Genomic DNA, 16,422 nt, shown 5'->3' with positions numbered 1-16,422 from the left:
AACACATCAAAATGAGCAGCTGCTTGTCCAGAAGCTTCTTAGCTTAAACCTTATTTCAGCATTTTTCTTTCCCTCCCAGATTGGCTCTGAAGCTACCCTATTCGCCTCAGGCCCTTTGGGGAGCCTCCTGGGGTACAGACAAAAGATTCCTGAGGTTGTTCCTGAGTCCTAGTTTCTATATGTCAGGTCAGGCAGGTGGACTCTGCGGGTCCTTCTATCTCCCGAGTACCTGTGGCCTGAATGCTGAAATATCTCCTAAATCCTCATTCTAATCCTGTCCATTCACCGAAGGCTTCTTATCTCCGCGGCACAGGTGAAGAAACTGAGATTTGGACCAGGAGTGGCACACACACAGCGGGTGTAACGGGAGACTCCAAGGCCTCATGTTCTCAGTCTCTCTGTCCCAGATGGGCCAGACCAGGTGGGCAGAGAGAACTGAACTTTCTGGTAGTGTCACTTCAGAACAACGAATTCAGAATCTCTCGGGGGTCGCACCCAGACACCGGTGTCTTTTAGGGGCTCTCCAGATGATTCCCGTGTGCAAATCAGACTTCCAAGAGAGGCCCATGGGCGCCTCGCGGGTGCGCCTTTCACCGAGTAATCAATCCTACCCACGAAAGCAAAACTCACAGCCGAGCAAGCGCTGGCCTAGCGCCCCTTCCCCGCGACCCCAAGCCGCGGAGGAGCCGGGGCAGGGCTCGGCGTCCCGGGCCCGGGCGCTCAGGTGCGGCCCCGCGGCAGGAAGCCACCCCCCTCGGGCGGCCTCGGGTGTGCGCGGGGCGGTTGCGCCATCCGCCCTGGCTTTCTTTCGTAACCGCACCCAGGGACGGCCAAGAGACGCTCCAGCGCGAGTTCCTCAAATGTTTTCCTGCGTTGTCAGGACGGCCGGCCGCTCTGAGTCATGTGCACGGGGGAAGCTGCACTGACTTAGTGCCGGGCCACAGGGAGCCGGGCTGAGCACGGAGTCGGGGTCGGGGGTGGGGGGGACCCGGACACGCCGTGCGCTGCGCCCCGGGGGATGGCGATTGCCCTGGGGGCCTGAGCGCGCCCGCCCGCCGCCGTCCCCCCAGCACCACCGCCGCCGGTCCGGGACGTCCAGCGGAGGAGGAAGCATGCTAGCCGGGCTGGGCGCGCTGCTCGGCGCGCTGCTCGCCGCGGCGCCGGGGGCGGCGGGGCCCCCGTGGAGCTGCCGCGCGCTCGGTAAGGAGTTCGCGCGCCCGCGCGCCCGCAGGGTTGGCGCAGCCGGTGGGTGGGGGAAACCGCGAGAGGCTGGCAGGGGGAGGCTGGAGGGAGGGAAGGTGTGACTGCACTCCTTCCCCCCCTTTTCCGTAGCTAGCTTGGGTCTCCGCGGGCACACGGTGTCAGCCCAGGGCCGGCCAGCTGTGTGTGCACGGCGGCGATCGTGTGTGTCCGCGCCCTCTGCCCTGCAGCTGGGGAGAGAACCCGGGGTCTGGGTGTCGGACTGTGGGTATTTTTCGGAAACTCGACTGTGGGTTTCTCCTTCTTAAGGTCCCAGGAGTCTTACACAACTGGAACCCGGGTTGCTCTTAAGGGGTGATGCCCAAGGGCGCGCCCTAGCGGCGTGGCGTTCCCTCCTGGGGTGTCCGAGAGTGGCGGCGTTCGTGGGGTCACCTCGCCTGGCTCTCCCCGTGCTCCTGGGCGCACGCGGGATGACACTGGCCTGTCTGACACGGGCGCCGTGTCGCAGAGCTCAGCACCAGCGCTGGCCAGCCCCGCGCTTTCCCGTCCTGGGAATCTGAGTTGACAGGGAGGGACTGGGGCTCCTGGCGCTGGCCCCTTGGACAGGGGCAGAGTTCCTATGGGCTCGCGCTCCATCACCTCTCTTCCAGTGGAACTGGACAGTGGCTTTCCAGAGTTTATTGTTGGGTCTGAGGGCTTCTTTTGAGCACACAGTGGAAAACAGAAGGGGAGATAGCTAGTCAGGCTTATGGAGCAGATGACTTGGTGGTGGGAGGGAACGGGGGGGGGGGGGGTGGCGGGAGAGCAGCGGTTTTGACTTTCACTGCTTAGACCATACACCGTTGGGTCTCTCCCTGTCTGGTGGTTAACGGGCATGGGTAGAAGCTGGGCTGGAATGTCTGCTCTCTGCTTTCTGAATGGTTGTGGCTCGAGCTTGGAAGAGAGAAGGACCTGCTAGTAGCTGCCGTTGAAGATGGAAACCTCTCCTCTCCTCTCCTCTCCTCTCCTCTCCTCCTCTACTCTCCTCCTCTCCTGTCCTGTCCTCTCCTGTCCTCCTTCCTCTCCTCCCCTCCCCTCCTTTCCTCTCTTCTCCTCTTTTCTCCTCTCCTCTCCTTTCCCCTTCCCTCCTCTTCTTTCCTTTCCCTCTTTCTTCCTTTTCTTTCTTTCTTTCTTTCTTTCTTTCTTTCTTTCTTTCTTTCTTTCTTTCTTTCTTTCTTTCTTTCTTTCTTTCTTTCTTTCTTTCTTTCTTCCCTCTTTCTTCTCCTCTCTCTCTCTCTCTCTCCTTTTACTCAGGCTTGCTTTGAACTCATGATGCTCCTGACTCTATTTCTAGAAGGCTAAGATCATAGGTCTGACCACCAAGCCTGGCTCTTGTTTTATTTTCCTTCCTTCTTTTGTTCATTTGCTCACTCTTTCCTTTTTCTTTATGCTTATACTGACTGGGGTTTGAATTCAGGGCCTGGGTACTGTCCCTTGGCTTTTTTTTTTTCTTCTCAAGGCTAATGCTTTACCACTTGAGGCAAAGTTCAATTTTTTTGTGTATGTGATTAATTGGAGATAAGAATCTCTTGGCCCAGGTGCTGGTAGCCCATGCTTGTAACCCTATCTACTCAGGAGGCTGAGATCTGAGGATTGTGGTTCAAAGCTAGCTGGGGCAGGAAAGTCCCTATGAGACTCTTATTTCCAATTAACCACTCAAAAACCAGAAGTGGAGCTGTGGCTCAAGTGGTAGAGCTCTAGCCTTCAGCAAAAGAGCGCAGGGACAGCACTCATACTGAGTTCAAGCCACCCCCCCCCCCAAAAAAAGAATCTCACGAACTCTTTTGCCCATGATAGCTTTGAACTGGTATCCTCAGGTCTCAGCCTCCTGAGCAGCTAAGATTATAAGCGTGAGTCACCAGTGCCCAGATTATTTTATACATTTTTCTAATTCTTCATTGGTTGTCTTCAAAGGTTGTCTGGTTGTTTGAAAAAGGAGATTGAGGCAGGGAATTGTCAGGCCCATTTGGAGGCCTGCCCCTTCCATAGCTCTGTATTCCAGTGTAGGGGATCTTTAAGACTTCCAATTGTAGAACTAGGCCAGTGGGCAAGCTGGGGGAAAGGGGTTGGGGCAAGCTGAGAGGCATGGCTGAATTCTGGGGCCAAGGAAGCTGAGGGGAAGTTGAGGGGCTTATTAACCCATGGTGGAATTGAGGGATGCAAGGCCCTCTTCTCCTTAGGAGGGAGACTGTGGAGTTCCCCTGCCAACCTCTGTTGCTACTTACCCCACACTCCTAGGTACCTGCCCTTGGGAGTAGCAGCTATGTGCTTTCTTTCTGCTGCCAAGTAATAGCCACATACTGAGGACAGCATCCAGTCAGTTCTGTTTCCCTGGTGCTCAGAAAGGTTGATGGGGATAGAGGGGTATGAGTGTGGAGTGTCTCATGACCTGGGCAGCTTGTGAAAGGCAGAACTAAGAATTTGGGGAGGAAGTGAAAGCCCTCCCAGCTCAGAAGGAAAATGCACAGAAGTAGAAATACCCAGCTCCTCTCCCACACCCACAAACTCAGCCCACAAACGGAGACCAAAAATAGAGAGGGGACAGGAAGCTTGGAGCAAATGACTGAGATGTGTCCTTTAGCAAAGTGAGGGGCTTGGGGGTAGTGGTGGGCGGAGCAGAGATTGGAGCTGGCTTCCCCTGCCCACTGCGGGCAGTTGGGTGCTTAGAGCCAGGAAGCTGCTTTCCCTGGAATCAAGGTGCCCACTGGTGCCTAGTGGCTGCCAGGCCCCCTCAGCTGTCTTGGCTTCAAGGGTTCCTGACTAGTGGCATCCAGGCTTTATCTAGCTCCAGCATTCTAGATACTGGATGTACAAGGCCTGAGCCAGGGTGACTCAAGTTCCCTCTTCAATTTTTTTTTTCTTTTTTTCAGGCAAGAAAATACACAAAACAAGCATATACATCTTTAAATACCAAAGAATCCCGCCTTAAATTTGAATTTCCCTTTAGGGCAACCCCTTCCTGGCCCCAAAGCCTACCTACATTCCTAGCCTCACCCCAAATCGGTGTTTCTCAGAAGGGTAGTTCTGGTTAAGGTGGGTGGGGGTGTTGGTAAAAGTGATGGTTCTTGGCCCTCACCCCAAGATTTATTAAATATGAACACTAGAGAGTGTGTTTTGGATTTTTTTTTTTTAAATGACCTGCCCCTCGTGATTTTTTGGCACTGTCAGGTTTCAGGACATCTGGCCTACCCAGTATGACTGAGGAACTGAGTGCAGGCCTCCCCTCCCCCTTCCTCGCCAGAAATCTCTCCCAGTATTGGCTCTGCCCCTTGTTTATTCATTGCAACAAACATTTACTGAGTCTCTATAAAACCCAGGAGGCCTGCGTGGGATCAGCCAAGCACACCCCACCCTAAAAGGAGCCTGAAAATGGCCAAGTATAAATCTTGAGAAGGATGGAGAAGAATCCAGTGTCTGCTAAAGTCTGGTGCTCGACCAATTGAGCACCAAGAAAATACACAAGAAAATTTCAGGCAAAAAAATACACAAGCATTTATACCTCTGGATACCTGGATTATCTAGGCAGGGGGCTAGAAAGGAGAAGTGTCTCTGATTGAGGACCAAGACTCCAAGGTAACAGGCGCTTGGCCCCTGAGTCCATTACTTATACTAAATCCTTGACAAATTGGGTAAACAAGTGCTGTCTTGGCTGGGCAGTTAAAAGCTGATGATCCAAGTGCCCACTGCTGTATATAGAGGCCCCTTTCCTTTCACTCCAGGTCTACCTGCCACACAGCCAGCATCCAGAGCATCCTCAGTCACCAGAGGCAGTCTAGGTTTGCAGCTGTGTCCCATAGCCAGTCACCCTTTGTGGCTAATTGAGAGTAATGAAAATTAAGTGGAATGAAAAGTTTAGTTCCGTGGTTGTACTAGGCACTTTTCAAATGCTCATGCTGCCGTTTGGGACTGAAAGTTCCGTCTGTTCTCCTGTGTAGTGCTGGCCCAGAGAGCTAAGCAGTTTCTTCCAGAGCTTTCTGCCATTCCTTGCATGACCCTCTCCATCCTTCTCTCTCTCTCTCTCTTTTTTACCTGAGCACAGTTCAGGTGGTACAGGTAATGGCTGAGGCTTTGGAATCAGGCAGATGGCGGCTCCATCCTGCTATGTAGAGCTGTAGCATAACTGCAGCATAACTGAGGGCAAGTGACTTAATTGTGCTGTCTGTGACTCAGTGTCCCCATTAAGAAAACATGAATGGTTGTATCTGAAGGTTCTGTGTGTGTGTGTGTGTGCGTGTGGCACGTGTGCAGCACACACATGCATATGTAAACACACTAGTAGGGCCTTACTCTCTTATTTGGCTTTTCCACTCAAAGCTGGCACTCTACCACTGAGCCACACCTCCACTTCTGGCTTTTTGGTGGTTAACTGGAGATAAAAATCTCATGGAGCTGGGAAAGTGGCTCAGTGGTAGAGCGCTTGCCTTGCATGCCTGAGGCCCTGGGTTCGATTCCTCAGCACCACATAAGCAAAAAGAAAAAAAGCCAGAAGTGGCGCTGTGGCTCAAGTGGTAGAGCGCTAGCCTTGAGCTGAAGAGCTGAGGGACAGCGCCCAGGCCCAGAGTTCAGGCCTCACGACTGGACCCAAAAAAAAAAAAAAAATCTCATGGACTTTTTGCTTGGGTTGGCTCACAACTGGGATCCTCAGATCTCAGCTGCTCGAGTAACAAGAATTACAGGCATGAGCAGGTAATTGATAAGCACCTGCACCTGGTGTTGTGCAGATTAGCTAGGGACTCAACTAAGCACAGATTAAAGTTGCCGCAGAAGACAATCGTGTCCGGGCTGAAAGTATACAGTCACTATTCTCCAAACAATCAACTGTAAGGGGCAATGTAAAAGGCATTTACATTGTGTTAGGTATTACAGGTAATCTAGAGATGATTTAAGGGACATAGGTGATATCAAATATGTTGTCTTTTTTTTTTTTTTTTTTTTGGTCATGGGGCTTGAACTCTGGGCCTGGGCACCATCCCTGAGCTTGTCTGCTCAAGGCTACCGCTCTACCACTTGAGTCACAGCATCACTTCCAGTTTTCTGGTGATTGTTTTGGAGATAAGAATCTCATGGACTTTCTTGCCTGGGCTAGCTTTGAACCATGATCCTCAAATCTCAGCCTCCTGAGTAGCTAGGATTACAGGTGTGAGCCATTGGTGCCCGGCTTATGTTGTCATTTTTATGGGAGTGGCTTAAACATCCTTTGAATTGGTGTTTGAGAGGGATCCTGGAACGAGGAACTAGTGAGGAGAATACAAGATGAAGGGAGATAGTTGTGAGGGCTAAATGGACAAAGTAAGGTTTGAACAGATGGAAGAGAAGTCCCCAGTGCCAAGTGAGTGCTTGACTAAATTCAGCTAATCAATCACTCATCCCTAAAATGCATTTTGAGTTCCTAACATGTTGCAGGCTATTCTGAGACTCAGCAATGAGCAAAGCAGACAGAAAGAAATCCCTGGCTTTTTAGAGTATCTTCCTAGCAGAGGCGACAGAGGATTTAAATTTAATTCATCTTTTGTGAGTGACTGGTGTGGAGGGGGAAAAATGTGGTGTGTGAGTGTGTATGTGTCTGTATTGGCACTGGCTGTATATGTTAGGGGTGGGTGTGATGTAGAATTTATGTTTTAAGGTAGGCCTCACTGAGAAAATATTTGAGTGAAGGCCTGAAGGAAAGAGGAAAAGGTTCAGAGATTCTGTGTAATCCTATCTCCTGTATGACAATCTGTCTTTTTTTTTTTGGGGGGGGGGCTGAACTCTGGGCCTGGGCACTGTCCCTCAGCTCTTCAGCTCAGGGCTAGCGCTCTACCTCTTGAGCCACAGCGCCACTTCCGGCATTTTTCTTTTTGCTTATGTGGTGCTGAGGAATCGAACCCAGGGCCTCTGGCATGCAAGGCAAGCGCTCTACCACTGAGCCACCTTCCCAGCCCTGACAATCTGTCTTACCTGAGGGTCTGTTATGTTCTGTGGATGTCTCTTTTCCTGGGGAAGCTTGGGGGTGTCTCTGCAGAGACAAGGCCCCAAGCATTCAGCACGTTGGCCCCTGGCTTAACAGAATAAGTGTCAAATGTCACATCATTTACTGTAGAAGAGTTTTAAGATCTTCAAAGAATGACTTTTCTTTCTCTCTTTAAATTAAATTAAATTTTTCTTGTTGGTTGTGGAACCTGAACTCTGGGACTGGGCGCTGTCCCTCAGCTCTTCAACTCAAGGCGAACACTCTACCACTTGAGCCACAGTGCCACTTTTGGCTTTTTCTGCTTATGTGGTACTGAGGAATTGAACTCCAGGGCTTCATGCATGCAAGGCAAGCGCTCTACCACTGAGCCACCTTCCCAGCCCAAATTTTATTTTATTTTTTAGTGGTTCTAGGGATCAAATGGAGCACTTAGCATGTGCCAGGTTTGCAAGTACTCTAGCTCTGAGCCACAGGCCAGCTCCAAGAGCATTTTGAGGGCTGGGCTGGAGAGGCAAGGAGGAGATGGCATTGGAAAACTTTAAGCCTCATACCTTCCATCTTCCTGGGAGTTGCGTTGGGTGAGGTAGCCTTTGCTCTGCTTTGCAAGTCAGTAATGGCAGAAGCCTCTGGCATAGGCAGAGTCTTTTCTGCCATTGTCCAGAATACAGGCTTGACATTTACCTGAAGCTCAGCAGCATTCCCAGCATTCCCCTACTCGTCCTGTACCTTGTTAGCTCTGCCTGCCCAGTGACATCCATCCCTAGGTGTGTGTCACTAAGATTCACATGGCCACCCTGTCTCCTGAACCTGTTTTCTCCCTGTATTGCACTCTTCTTCTGGAAAAGGATTCTTTGGGTTTGCCTGACTACATGATGGTTTCAGTAACGAGGCCACTGAGAGCCAGCTGTGTTCAGGGAACAGGCCCTTTGCTCTGTGCAGCGGCTTTAGGTGAGTGGAGGGCGAGCACCCTTGCTAGGTGGGGTGGGCTACTGGTGGCATTGGAGGGGATGATCAGGTTCCTATAGAACAGATAGAATCTGAGAGGTGTGTGTACTAGAAAACTGAGAGACTGTGCTGAGAAGGGATGGCAGCAGGAGCCAGGAATTTGGGGAGGACTGAGCTCGAGATAGGAACTTGAGAGCCATCACAGGCAGATGTTATTTTAAGCCTGCAGACTGGCTGAGTTCATCTTGGGTAAGAATGTAGTCAGTGAAGAGATGAGGCCCTGGGCCTGAGTCCTGGGCATACCAACCATTTTTTTTTTTTTTTTTTACTAATTAATTTTTTTGTCAGTCATGGGACTTTGAACTCAGGGCCTGGGTGCTATCCCTGAGCTCTTTCACTCAAGGCTAGTGCTCTAGCACTTTGAGCCACAGCTCCATTTCTGGTTTTCTGGTGGTTAATTGGAGATAATAGTCTTGGGGACTTTCCTGATTGGGCTGGCTTTGAACCTTGATCCTCAGATCTTAGCCTTCTGTATAAGATTACAGGTGTGAGCTCCCAGCCCTCAAAGCACATACCAACATGTGTGTGTGTGTGTGGTGTTGGTGCTAGAGCTTAAACTCAGGGACTGGGGCCTGAGTACTGTGTCTTAGCTTTTACACTCAAGGATGGCACTCTACCACTTGATCCACTGCTCCACTCCTATTTTTTTTTGTGGTTTAAGATAAGAATCTCAAAGATTTTGTTGCCCAGGCTGGCTTCAGACTGTGATTCTCAGATCTCAGCCTCTTTTTATTTTTTATTTATTTTTTGTCAGTCATGGGGCTTGAACTCTGGGCCTGGGTGCTGTCCCTCAGCTCTTCAGCTCACCCTGAGTACTCTACTACTTGAACCATAGAGCCACTTCCGGTTTACTAGTGGTTAGTTGGAGATAAGGGTCTCATTGACTTTCTTGCTTGGGCTGGCTTTGAACCATGATCCTCAGATCTCAGCCTCTTGAGTAGCTAGGATTACAGGTGTGAGCCAGTGGTGCCCAGCGTCACCAATCTTCTGAAGCTTGAGGAGGAAGAATATGCTAGAGAGACTAAGAATATGAGGTCAGTGAAGCAAGGGAGAAATCAGGAGAATTCGTGTCCTGGAAATCAATGAGGACATTGTACCTAAGAGAGGGAGCATCAGGGTCAAATACTGCTGAGAGGTCAGACCATGGGACAAGCAAACTTTGGACAGTAGCCTTAGCAACAGGCAGGCCGTGGTGGTGACTCTGGCTGTAGGAGCTTTGGTGCAAGGTGGGGGCCAATGGCTGGCGAGAGTGGACTCAGGAGAGAATGAGAGAAATATGTGATGGCACATGCCTAGGATCACGGCACCAGGGAGGCTGAGACAGGAAGATTATGAGTTGGAGGCCAGATTGGGCTGCATAGCAAGATTCTGCCTCAAACAGCAGCAGCAGCAACAACAAACCCTAAAACAACAACAACAACAAAACAGAGGGTATGGGAAGGAGGAAGAGGAGGGAAATGGGAGAAAATGATATGAGAAGCTCTTCTGAGAAGGTTAACTACAAGGGAAGTGCCATAATGGTATGTTTCCGTGTCTAAAGTGTAATCAACCAAAAGCAGTTTTAAAAGATGCTGAACTGGCTTAGGTCTATAATCTTAGTTACTCAGGAGGTTGCGGTCTGAGGATCAAAGCTTGCTTGGGCAGAAAAGTCCATGAGACTTCTACTTCCAATTAACTACCAAGAAGCTAGAAGTGGAGCTGTGGCTCAAGTGATAGAATGCCACCCTTGAGCAAAACAATATGAATTTTTAATATTTTTCTGGTTTTTATGGTTTATGTTTGTTAGTAGAGGTTAACTTTTGCCACAAAGATTTTTTTTTTTAATTTTTTTTTGGGTCTGGTTGTGGGGCCTGAACTCTGGGCCTGGGCGCTGTCCCTCAGCTCTTCAGCTCAAGGCTAGCGCTCTACCACTTGAGCCCCAGCAGCACTTCCAGCTTTTTTTGTTTGTTTGTTTGTTTGTTTTTCGGTCCAGTCATGGGGCCTGAACTCTGGGCCTGGGCGCTGTCCCTCAGCTCTTCAGCTCAAGGCTAGCGCTCTACCACTTGAGCCACAGCACCACTTCCGGCTTTTTTCTTTTTGCTTATGTGGTGCTGAGGAATCGAACCCAGGGCCTCAGGCATGCAAGGCAAGCGCTCTACCACTGAGCAACCTTCCCAGCCCCCATCTTAACCATTTTATTTTTTTTTTAATTTAATTTTTATTTTTTTGCTTATGTGGTGCTGGGGAATCGAACCCAGGGCCTCATGTATGCAAGGCAAGCGCTCTACCACTGAGCCACCTTCCCTGCCCCTATCTTAACCATTTTTAAGTGTACTGTTTAGTAGTTTAGACTAAGCTGATTTTTTTTTAATTACTTCATATTTTTGAGGGGAGCATGCTGGGGATCAAACCCTGGGCTTTGTGAATGCTAGACAAGTGCTCCACCCTAAACTCTACTTTCAGTCTCTGATTTTTATTTCTGACCTTTCTAGTCCCTTCCATATTTTTCTCTCTCCATTTATGTACCAGTACCACAGTGTTTTAATTACTGTAGCTTTATAATATGTCCTTAGTTTGACAGAATTAATCCCCCTTTCATTTCTCTGCTTTTTTTTTTTTTCTTTCCATAGTTTTCCTGGCTATCTTTCCTATTTTCTTTTCCATTTGAACTTTAGAATCAACATGCTTAGTTTATAAAAAGGTCGTGTTGGTATTTTTATTTGAGATTAGTTTAGGGAGCACTGACGTCTTCGTAGCTGGAAGCAGAGCCTGGAGCTCTTGTCATAAGAAGGATGAGCTGGGCAGGAAATCTGGGTACCCAAGTGTCAGGGAAGAAGGGTGTGCCCAATGCACCTCCGATCTACTTCCTTTGAGATGTAGTAGAGTGAGCTGCGTGTGTGTGTGTGTGTGTGTATTATTGGCAGTGTGTTATTTCGCCAAACAGAGTGGGCAGCTCCAGGAATCTTCACCAACACCACATCCACATGGAACCACACCTCAGAGTAAGAACTTTAGCCCAGGAGCCTCAGAGGAGGAAGGGAAAGTAGAGGGAAAAGGAGTCGGGGGGGGGGGGGGGGGAGAGGGTGCCTCCCATTGTGGCTTTTCAAATCTGGAGCTTTTCTTCCTGCTATCTAGAGATGGGTGTGGGGGAGAGGAGGGTGGTGACAGGTAGATATGGTCTGGAGGGGAAAGGGGACATACATCAGGTCCCTTTTTCTTGCCACTCTCCTCCTACCTTCCAGGAACTCTTGACCATGGCCAGGCACCTAGTTAAGACACAGTCAGAGCTGAGAAGCCAGACATTGTGTTGTACTCCAAGGAGGGCTGAGGGTGGTAGGGAGTCCAGAGCCCAGGGGTCCAGTCCTGGCCACATGACACACTGACTTCTGGGCCCAAACTTCTGGGCCCTCCACAAAGGCTTTTGGGTCTTCAAGTAGTTGCCTTATCTCAGCACCCACCCCCAGCCACAGCGCCTCCTCTTGGTGGCTTTGTAGACCAAGGTCCCAGGACAGGCCTCTAGGGAACCAATGCTTTTTTGCTCAAGTCCAGCTTGGGCTGGCTTACAGTGCCAGCTCTAATCTCTTTAAGAGGCCAGATGGGGGTTGGGTGGGGTAGGGTTGTTGTCCTCCCCCCCTTTGAAAACTTTCCCTCTAATTAATTTATAATCTCTGAGCGGTGACCCCTGCCAATCTTCTTGGTTCCAGGCCATGTAGTGATCTTTGCCTGTTGCCAGGGGAGGGCAAGCGTTGCCCTGGAACAGCAGGTCCCACGCATGGGTCCCCCCAGTCAACACCCAGCCTTACCTTTTTGGGGGCCTAAAGGACTCCTCTCGGGTCCCCTCACCCCCTGGCCTTTCTCCCAGTGGTTTATGAGCCTCTTGTGGTGTGGATGGAGAGGAAAGCTGAGCCAAGGTAAATACTGACTCTGCCAAACATGAGGCAAATACGAGCAGGTACAAGAAGTACAAACACATTAGTGGGCGGGGTGGGAGTGGAGCAGTGGCTAATATAAGTGAATCTGGAAGAGGGTTAGAGGAGGCAGCAGGGGCCATATTTCAGAGCCTAATCTTGACCTGCCATGCTCTTGGCCTGGGCAGATTTAAGCTGCAGCTCAACACACAAATACTGTTGGTACAGAGCAGGTGGAGAGAGCTCAAGGGTGTGACTCTGGACTCTCCAGGGAAATCCCCAGGGTCCCACGAGGTACAACTGGCTGTGAGGAAGAGGCTCCCTCCCCACTAGATATTACCTTCAATACTCAGGGTTCCTTCCTAGTGGGGTAGCTGGGGAGGGTCCCAGAGAGTTACCTGGCCAGGTGAGAGAGAGGCTCCGGCCATCCACACTAAGGCCCAGCATACCCCTTGCTCTTCCCCCCCGAGCTGTGTGAATGACAGCCAGTTCCTTCATTTCTCTGATCTCTGCTACTCCAACAGTGGGATGGGTTTGAGTCTCCCTCCCTGGCAGGTTTGCTGCAAGGAGCAGACTACATTTGGGTAAAGCACCCCAGTGTTAAAGACAGCACTCTATAATGATAGTTTATGGTTCTTAACACATGTCAGAAGGCTGACTTCCAATGGGACATTCTCCGGTCCTTAAATAGAAAATGCAAGGAAAGGTGACTGGGAATAAGGGGAACCTGTCCTAGCCCCCAGGGACCAAAGTGCATTTGTTTCCTTTTGAACCTGAGGTGCCCAACTCTCCTGGCAACCTCTTGATACCCATCTCCTTCCAGATCAAGGGCTTCAGTGCTGAGAAGGGGCCTTTGGATCCTCTGTGACCTTGTCTGAAACCCTGTGTTCCTGCAACCTGAGAGGCTTGGTGGTATCCTGGTGGCCAGCTGGCCCCCAGGTCTCTGCTAAGAAATGGAGCAGTGGATGGGATTAGCAGGCCCAAGTGAAGGCCGTGTGCTCCATGGCAGGCCAGGCAGCTGGCTCACTGCTTACATAAATGGGGCTGGGAAGCTGAACTTGTTTTTGCTGGCAAGAACAGCAGTAAGCTGTAAGAGAATTGAGAAATGTGTGTCTTGGTCTGTGTGTTTTTCTCTTGTTATTGGCATTTACAAGTTTATGTGAAAAGGGGAAAAAATTAGAGCAACAACAAAATTATTTGGTTTTCTGGCACCCAACCTGAAATCCTTCGTGGGGAGGGGAGCCCTACTTCTCAGAGCTCTGTTGAGAAGTTCCAGTGGGAAAGGTACATGGGCTATGATGGTGTCCAGTGCTCCAGGGTAAGGGGTTACAGCTACTGGAGCTGGATTGTAGAATTGCGGGTTGGGATATACCAGAACTCAAGTTCTCCTTTTGAGGAGTGGAAGGCTAGGGAAAGAAGAATTTGTCTCAAGGCTCCGGGATGATCTGATCACTCACTTCTCTGCCTTTAAGCCATCACCTATTAAAAATAATAAATTGATGGATTAAGTATTTTAAGCTGGGAATTCATTGTCTGAAGTAAACAGATGCTTTTCTTGTCCTCTGAGAGCTGATGATTTGGGAGAATTAGTGGCATGCTAGACCACAGAGTTCAGATCATGATCAGAACCTTTGTTTTCACACGAGCAGATCCTGCCTGGGCAGACGTGCCCACGGCTGCCTACAAGTTAGAAGCAAGAGCTGTTTCCTTTACAGCACATGCAGAGTTATTTCCTCTACACCACATGGCCTCTTGCTCTCAGAGATGCGATTTATATTAAAGAACAAAACAAAGCAAAACTTTTGTGGAAATCCAACTCCACCCAACTAGTTAAGCCACAACAGACAGCAAATCTATCTGGGGTGGCAGTGGTGGTACAAAGATACTTTGGCAACTCAGTCTCCTTTCCTGATCCTCAGTCCCAGGTGAGGCACTACCAACAAATCTACAGTGTCCCAGTAGGAACCCAGGATTAGTTCCTCCCTCAGTCCTTGTGACATTGGTCTTGGCAGAAAGTAAGAAGCCTCAGTCCCTGGATGCTCCTTTCTCCCTCCCTTCCTCCTCTGTGATGCTTTATGGTGCACCAGTAGCTAGGGGCAGAGTTAGTTCATTCTCAAGATGGTGGGGGAAGGAAAGGAAAGCAGGAAGCAGAGTCAGCTGCCCAGCAAGAGGCTGAGATAGATAGGGTCTCACGCCCTATCTATTCCCCCTCACCTTGTCTTCCTGTGTTACAGACTCTGTAGACCGCAGCGCTGTCTAGAACACTTATTTTTGTATGCCTTTCTCTATGGAGTTCCTTCTTTCTTTTTTTGTGTCAGTCCTGGGGTTTGAATCAGGGCCTGGGCACTGTCCCTGAGCTTTTGTGCTCAAGGCTAGCACTCTACCACTTTGATCCACAGCTTCACTTCTGGTTTGGGGGTGGTCAATTGGAGATCAAATCTCATAGCCTTTCCTGCTCGGGCTGGCTTGGAAACATGATCCTCAGATCTCAGCCTCCTGGATTGCAGGTGTGAGCCAACAACACCCAGCAAAGTTCCTTCTTTCTGATATGCCATCCCCTGGAGCTCTGCCTATCAAATTCCCACTCACTTCTCAAGATATTGCTCAAATCCCACTTCCCTGTTTTAGGATGATTTATTCCTTTTTCTTGCTCCTTCAATGTGTTAGAGATTTACTTGTTTATTTCTTTATTTTGGGGTGTGTATATGTATGTGTGTGTATATGTGTGTGTGTGCGCACGCGTGAGCACACTCTGGCACATGTTGGTATTGGAGCTTGAACTCAGGGCCTTAGTGCTCTCCTCTAGCTTTTTCTCTCAAGGCTGGTGCTGGACCACTTGAGCCATACCTCTACTTCTTGCTTTTTGGTGGTTAACTAGAGATAAGAGCCTCAATCTTTTCTGCCTGGGCTGGCTTGGAACCTTAATCCTCAGATCTTAGGCTCCTGAGTTAGTTTGGATTACAGGCATGAGCCTCCATTGCCTAGCTTTATTGGGGATATTTATTTTAGATATACAGTAGCTCTTACTTCTTCTTCTTCTTCTTGGCTTAGGAACTTCTGGCCTTGCATAAGATGATATACAAACATTCTTGAATTTTTCAGGAGGAGCAGGCACAAGCTGGCAATCCTGGCTCCAAAAGGCTAAGCAATCGCTCAAGGGCAGATGCTAGATACTCTTGGCTGAATTGCAGCTCATGTAGTGCCTGCCATTCCTTGCACTGGGCACACATGCCAGGCTCTGGTTGTGTGGAGGCCTGACTTGTAAGAAGGGGTGCTCCCAGCAACATGCCCTCACCTGGCTCTTGCTGGGTCTCTTCCCTTTGGCCCTTTTTTTTTTTTTTTTTTCCTATGGGGCTTTTAAAGGACAGAAGGGAGGAACTGAGGATAAACTAAGGATGGGACCTTTGCCAGCAGGGAGTCAGATGTGCAGGGAAGGATGAGCTGAGGGTGCAGAGTCCAGCATGGGACACAGAGAACTTTGTGAGGGCAAGATGGGAGCACTCTGGCCTGAAGGTAATTTGGAAGCTGCTTATCTTGAGAAATCCACTCTTATCTCCAATGCTCCCTACCCTTTCCTCCTCGAGTAATAAATGGGACAGGCCCAGGCTACCTAGTGTATCCATTATAAGGACAAGCAACTTGTAGAAAATATAAAAACCACAGAAAATCCAAAGGTGGTGGTACATGCTGTAGCTAATTAAGTGGCACATCCCAGCTAATGGGAGGCTAAGGTAGAAGGATTGCTTGAGCCCAGGAGTTCAAGGCCTGTCTGGATAACATAATCTCTGTCTCAGAAAACAAAGATAGAGGAAAAAAAATCCCTCTAGTCTCATCTTTGGGGAGGCAGAGGTCCTAGGAGGGCACTTCCTCCTCTTCAAAGATCCACTCAATCCTGAGATTCACCCACTGCTACCCGGTGTCACTGCTCAGAAGTGGGTCAGGAAACAGAGGTGAGCAGGTAGGTGGATGGGAGGGCCAGTGCTATCGTGATACTGGGATTTGGACTCAGGGCCTCATGCTTGCTAGTCAGATGCTGAACTGCCCTTAGACAACCTTCTTATGTTCATTTCCTCTATGAGTACTCTTGGGATCATTTGATGTACAATGCTTTTAAGAGCAAAGTTAACACAGCATTGTTTCCAGGTCTCAGAAAAAATATGTTTTGAAGCAAGGCTATGACTGGCAATTCTTGCCAATGGGTGGTTTATAATTAATTGCTCCCTATTAAAAAGAAAAAAAATCAACACACCAACCAGTGACTCAGTTTCAAAGATTCAGAAAGCATTACTCAAGTTCCTTGGCAAAGGAAGTGGCCATTATGTTCCTCCCCGAAGCTCTGCT

General features: G+C 49.5%; 1 protein-coding gene across 1 annotated transcript in view; it reads left to right on the top strand.

The window, feature by feature from the left end:
• The first annotated feature begins 798 nt into the window (after positions 1–798).
• Positions 799–16,422, top strand: part of Il6r (interleukin 6 receptor) — a 50,256-nt gene continuing 34,632 nt past the window's right edge. Inside the window, exon 1 of the mRNA XM_042681742.1 lies at positions 799–1,200. Coding sequence (XP_042537676.1) covers positions 1,113–1,200 — 88 coding nt within the window. The 5' untranslated portion in view covers positions 799–1,112. The remainder of the gene's footprint in view (positions 1,201–16,422) is intronic.

Source organism: Dipodomys spectabilis, unplaced genomic scaffold (assembly GCF_019054845.1).
Source record: "Dipodomys spectabilis isolate Male_0828 unplaced genomic scaffold, ASM1905484v1 ptg000069l, whole genome shotgun sequence".
NCBI classification, from domain to species: Eukaryota; Metazoa; Chordata; class Mammalia; order Rodentia; family Heteromyidae; genus Dipodomys; species Dipodomys spectabilis.
Note: the sequence above shows the minus strand (reverse complement) of the source record. Positions and strands in the feature narration are given on the sequence as shown.